Source organism: Cynoglossus semilaevis, chromosome 16 (assembly GCF_000523025.1).
Source record: "Cynoglossus semilaevis isolate Cse_v1.0 chromosome 16, Cse_v1.0, whole genome shotgun sequence".
Taxonomy (NCBI): Eukaryota; Metazoa; Chordata; class Actinopteri; order Pleuronectiformes; family Cynoglossidae; genus Cynoglossus; species Cynoglossus semilaevis.
This window is the reverse complement of record NC_024322.1, coordinates 16,269,909-16,276,263: the sequence shown is the minus strand read 5'-3', so window position 1 is coordinate 16,276,263 and position 6,355 is coordinate 16,269,909. Positions and strand designations below refer to the sequence as shown.

Below are 6,355 nucleotides of genomic sequence, written 5' to 3'. Positions count from 1 at the left end.
TGGACAGACTGTAGGGACTTGGGGCGGGGGTCCTCCCTTGGCCTTCGCTGCAGAATGCTGGCCCTGCAGCAATGTTTCAACTATCTGTGGGTCCTCTCAGCAGAGGCCACGTAAAACAAGACATGTGCTGCGGTCTGACCTTTCACGATCCTAACTATAATATTATGATAAGAGCGGTGATCCGATTGCACGGCACAGCTCGGTGACCATATGAAAGGTGATGAGTGAAGGGGTGGGGGTATACTATACGGTAGGTATGGGGTCCTCAACCGCCTCCATTATATGCCAGCGCTTTGGATCCGAAACCACATTCACTGCAGTAAATGATCCAAATACACATACGCTAATATTTTAATGTCTGCTAATCTGTGCAGTTTAGTAGCTGTACTAGGTTTCAGGGCAGCAACCAGCACCACCGCACTGGCTGCACTGGTGGCCTTGTCATGTCGGAAGCGGACAAGCACCAGTTAGCGCAGCGTCAAGGACTGGCTAAAGTTTGTGGTTGAAATTACAGTGCAAATCTCTGAAGGATTTAATGCAGCCAGGTATAACATACAAGTATCTGTCAATACTAAAGGCCGAGCAGCTGGCACTAATTGGAAAAAAAAGAATTATGGGTAGCACTTGGCACGGAGCACAAACTCGGGCTTCGGGCCAATTCCCATTTCCGAGATGCCACAATGAGGCTGAGGGGCAGTTAGACCCTCTGGACCCCGGACAGAAAGTCAGGGAATCACATGACACTGCAGTTTCTGATGGCCGGGTGTTGTTAGCTTTTATTACAGATGTCCACGTCATCAAAGACGCTTCAATCTATATGGTGGAGCTGCGTAATCTTGACGATACGATACATATCACAAGACGATTTATTGTGATGTACTGCAATACTGTAGGCGTGGTAAAAAAAAAATAATTCTGAGTAAACAGTGAGAAACAATGTTTGTGAATTCAACAATTGTTGTTGTTTCTCACGACTGCTGCCCCCAGTGGCTTCTTATTGTCATATTGTGCTGTATATTTTTTAACTGTGTCCCAATGCAGCCCGGTACAAAATGAACATCGATTCCACAGCACTGGTCCCCGGACCGGGGGTTGGGAACCCCTGATCTAAGGTTATCTGGACCAGGTAGAAGCTGAAGTTCACAGGAACAAATACTTTGTGTCAGACTGTAAAAACTTCTACGACAGTATTTGATACTGCAGTTTTAACAGGCTTACTTTTACAGTCCTAAAGGCCTCAGCTGAGCCTTCGCCTCGTCCTCTGTCGAAGGCACGTCACACAGGTGTTGGAGAAATGACCTTCCGTGGATGCAGGTCCTGCTGTTCCCACCGAGCTGCTGCTTCATGCGTACCAGTGTGTCCTCCACATCCTCCCTGGAAAGATTTGTAGGCAGCTGCCTGGAAAGTCGCACTGCTTCCCCCTGTGAGCACGCGGTCACAAAATAAATATTTAATCAGACACAATAAATGCTTTACAGCTGCATTCCTGGGTTTTATCCCCAGCATTTCTCACTTGCAGGTAGTTTGTAACTTTGAGTGGCCGGCACTCCTGCACAGTCCTGGCCTTCCTGTGAAGGACTGCGGTCAGGATCTCCCTGAGGTCGTCCACGCTGATGAACGGCACGCAGTCTGCCATTGCCGTCACTTCCAGATGTCTCTGGGCTGATGTGACATCTGGCCAAAACAAGCAGAAAACAAGGATTAATATACTCCAGACACTACTACTATCTCCAGGAAAGAATAATAAATAAATATTGTGGTTTACGGCCGGAATTGTGACCAAGTCAAACAAGCCCTGGGCCAAATGGAGTGTTAAATAGAAGTCCCAGCAGACTGGAAGGAAGTTGTCTCCTAGAGTGGAGGAGTGATTACTTCTCATTTCATGAGGAAATACTGCGAATCAGGGACAATTTATATTTCTGATACATGACTTTAGACTGAAAAAAGGAGGCAGACATTTTCCTAGATATTCTGGGAGATGTTTTTTTTTTTTCCACGTGAACATGGATTTAGATACAAGTACAAATACTGACTCATTACCAGGGCTGTGTATTGGCAATCATCTGGCGATGTGGCATGTATGACGATACTGCGATACTATACGCAAGACGATATATTGAGTTTTTTTGTAACTGTAGTCAAATTATGATCCTAGTCTCAGACTCTGTTCCATTTGAACATCAGTTCCTAACACTGGAACAGAGGGATCTACATTTGGAATCACTAGAGAAGAAAGAAAAGAAAAGGAAAATGAACCAACACCAGGAATATTGGACTGGGAATTGGTGAGAAAAAAAATCAATACACTGTATAATAAAATGAAATATTGTGATATTTCAGTGTATCTATATTTCCTCTCTAATGCACACAAACAGTGACCTAATTAACAAATCCAGCATAAATAAGAGCAGAGGTTGTGCAATAAAACAACCTGACACGCAGTGTTCTCCTCAATCCCATGCACACCCACAGAGACTGCCATTGTTAATGAAAATTCCTTGAATTGTTTAAAAGGCCAACCATTCTCATCACCTGCACACCAGGGCACCTCCTGAGACCGTGCCATTGGGCAGCAGGCCAGCATCAACTGAGGTGAACTTTTACAGCAACAAAAACAGCCAACAGTCACAGGTACAGAGCCGGACTAGGAACCGAGTAAAAAAAAAAAAAATACCGTATTGATATTCTCCATCACTGTATTGATTTATTATTTAAGTACCTACAGTAGCGCAGTATATCACAACATATCGTATTGTTGCCCCTGTATCACGATACGTATCGTATCACCAGATTTTTGCTACTTTGGTGACATTTTACTACAATTAAATTGTAAAAAAAAAAAAATCAATATATCGTCGCAACCTATAGTACTGCTATATATATTGTATCGTTGCCCCTGTATCGTGATACATATCGCATCACCATCAACGTCTGTCCCAGCCTGAGGGGTCTAGAGACCAGACTCAGACTGGAGTGTAGCCCAGGTGTTCATGTTTGTGACTGAACAGATTCAGAGCATCAGTGAAACAGATATCTGACACTTCAGTTCTCAGATAATCCCACAAACAGAATCCTGACAGCGGTGCATAATCCATAACCAGGTCACGGCCGTTTGACATTTTGTCCACGAACTGTGACTTTAACTTCAACAAAAGGCTCCGACATTTAAAAACCCACTGGACCTTTAAACAGAACACCTCAGAACTCCTTGTTCCTCTGTGTTCGTGTTGATCATGCTGCTGCTGCTGCCTCTGGTTCTTGAACCATAATCACCCCCCCCCCCCCCCCCTGCTCTCCATCAAAGTACTGAACATGTACTTGTTTATATGGCGGACAGTTTACGGCAGCTGTAGACGTTTACTTCACAGATTATCTAATCTATGTAAAGAACCAGATTCTCCACATCATGACTCAGCAGAAAACCTTTGTTGACCGAGGACTGAACCACATGGCTGCCAACGGCCCCTTACCCCACAGGGCGGCAGGGCTTGTTTTTCTGCCACCAGGAGGCAGCGTCACCTGTGGCAGAGTTTTTGAATTTGTGTTTTTATTTTTTTTCTTCTAAAATGTCCCCAAATGACCCGGGAGGACTGGGAAATCTACTGTTGTTGGGGACGAGCTTCAGCTTTTTGGTCATAAAAGCTCTGAACATACAAAGCCCTGGTGCTAACAATATGGGAATGCTAACAGGCTAACCAGTGAACCAAGGAGAGGAAGTGACATTTGGGGTTATTAAATGAAACTTTTTGGCTGAGAAGGGGATTTATTTCAGTTTTGTGTCCTGGCCAATCATTGAGCCAGGTTTTCTTATTCTTCCTCCCAATCAAACTAATTAAAACAACAAGTCTTTTCGGAAGGTCTGGGGTCATGACCTCTTAAATCCTTCAAAATAAAGAAAGTAGGCGGGCCAGTAAATGTGTACATCTTGCGTTGTGGTCCACGTTTGTAAATACCTGCAGTCATTCTGATCTGAAAGCCATTGGCAACAAGCCTGGGATCGGAGAACAGCACGTGTCCGTTTAAGTCGGGACTTTGTTTCTTCATGTCGCACAAAGCCTCAGTAAATTCAGCTCCTCCAAGAAGTCTGGAAAAAAATTACAGATGGATGAGGGAAGTCCAATATTAACTTTTTGCTGATATCTGATTATTTTGGACCCTGGTACTTGGTTGTACCAGGGTCCTGTACAACATATGCAGTACAGAGTATGAAAAGACGGCTGTGCCATTCCCCAAAAGGACAATAACCACGGCAGTGCGCCGAGTGATACCTTACCCATCTGTTAACTCTATAGGGTTTTGCAGACGCTCAGCTGGAAGTATATTATTCTCCAGAAGTCTCTTAAACAGCAAGGCTTCCTCCACTCGGAACGGGTTTAACAACATGAGCCTCTGACCACATAAAATGACCCAGGCGTTCTGAGAGGCCAGTGGATTTACAAGACGGAGGCCCCCCGGCTCTGCGCCGCTCTGGGACGAGAGGCGCTGAAGCCGCAGCCGAAGGGCAGCCACGCTGCAGAGGAGGGGCTGCCAGGGCTTGGCTTCGGTGTTCTTCATTTTTTTCTGAGGCTGAGCGGAGAAGAGCTCATCCAGCAGCTGCTGGTTGGACAGGGGAGCTCTGCGCTTCTGACCGTGCACTTGGACCCTAGAGGTGTTGGTCCTCGGGGTCTTGGGTACTTCGACAGGGACAGATTTAGTGGACGGATCAGGGTGGTTTGATGCCGTCTCCTCGCACCTGCACAAAAGACAGAGGAGTGAATAAAACGCAAGTCACAACTGCCCAGGAAAACACTGGCATGTAAACGAACAAACTCCCTGGTTTATAGAGGTGTAAGAAAATATCGATACATTGAAATATCGCGATATTTTAATTTAAATATAGATACATTGAAATATTGCGATATTTTATTTCACGATACCTTATCAATACTACTAATACTATGGTAATATATGGCAATATATATCGTATTGTTGCCCCTGTATCCTGACACGTAACGTATCGCCAACTCTTGCCACTATACTGACAGTTTTACTACAATTAAATTGTGCCTGTGGTACCGCAATATATCGCAATATATCGCATCGATGCCCTAGCTAAACAGGACCATGATCTGCAAGCTTGAAGTATTTTCTAAAGATTGTTCTTTCCAAAATAAATTTGCTATTTCTTCTGGAAATTTTTGCCAGGATTATTCTGGAACTTCAACACATCATTCAAGGCAGAACTTAATATATGAAGAGCCAGTGTTTGTGCGAAACACGTTAATAAACAACACACATAAAATACTGTGAAACAGACGTCTTCTTCACAGCGTTCTCAAAAACAAACAAAGAAAAACCATAAAATACTTCAACAGAGAAATAGAGCCTCAAGTCTCCAGAACATTTAATCTTGAATTGATTCTCTTGTCTGGAGTGGAACTAATAGCCTGTCCCTGTGGTACAGTACGTGCAGCAGGACACATGCTGAGTATTTGCTGTACACAGTACATCACATATGGGCTGCTCTCCTCAGCAAAGTTGCCAACTCATGTTTCCACAGGTCTTCATGTGTTAAACATTAGAGCGGACACTCCAGCAGCCCATTTTTCAAATCACACGTTTCACGTACAATTCCTAGAAGTGCTGCGCTACTTAACGGTAGAGGTGAGAGGGAGCCAAGAACTCGCCAGGTACTATTTCATCACGAAGACAGCAGTACAGTAGGGCCGGAGTCTAACCAGATGTCTTTTTCCATCTACTCCTCCATACCTTATATAAGGCCCTGTGCTCTGCTCGTACACATTCTCCAACCTGTAAATCAGGACGTGGTGATTTAAAATAATTGAGCCGAAAAGAGCTGAAGATGTTGTTCTTACATGATGCCAGCAGGGGAGCTAGGTGGAGAAAGATCAGCAGTTTGTGCTTTCTAAAATCCAGGAGCCCACATCTGGACCATGTACGAACAACCTCACCTCCACCCTGGTACTGTATCTGCTACTGTTTCACGCAGGAACTCGACTTTGTTGTCGTTGTCCTTTACACTGTATCTGCTACTGTTTCACGCAGGACTTTGTTGTCGTTGTCCTTTATGTATATTTTCATCATAAATTAACTACATCCATATTATCCTACAGCCTTACTGAAGAGATAGCTTTTAGCTTTCACTTCCTTAACCACCAGGCCACCACTGCCCCGCTGTATCAGTATGGCTGATATCGGAATCCAAAATTAAATGTTTGGACAATATCAGCAAAAAGTTAATATCGGAACATCCAAATATTATGTGTAGTAACTCCTAGAAATACTGGTTGTATAATTCTGATTGTACTACACCTCATACACTATTATACCTGCTGCTAAATAAACAGAATACTTT

The 6,355-nt window shown here is 44.0% G+C and overlaps 1 protein-coding gene across 1 annotated transcript in view; it reads right to left on the bottom strand.

Annotated features, from left to right (window-relative positions):
• pms1 (PMS1 homolog 1, mismatch repair system component) overlaps positions 1–6,355 on the bottom strand; it is a 17,132-nt gene that overhangs the window by 4,006 nt on the left and 6,771 nt on the right. The window contains exons 10-13 of the mRNA XM_008328996.3: positions 4,274–4,732; positions 3,954–4,084; positions 1,514–1,674; positions 1,219–1,421 (exon numbers count right to left, since the gene is read on the bottom strand). Coding sequence (XP_008327218.1) covers positions 1,221–1,421; positions 1,514–1,674; positions 3,954–4,084; positions 4,274–4,732 — 952 coding nt within the window. The 3' untranslated portion in view covers positions 1,219–1,220. The remainder of the gene's footprint in view (positions 1–1,218; positions 1,422–1,513; positions 1,675–3,953; positions 4,085–4,273; positions 4,733–6,355) is intronic.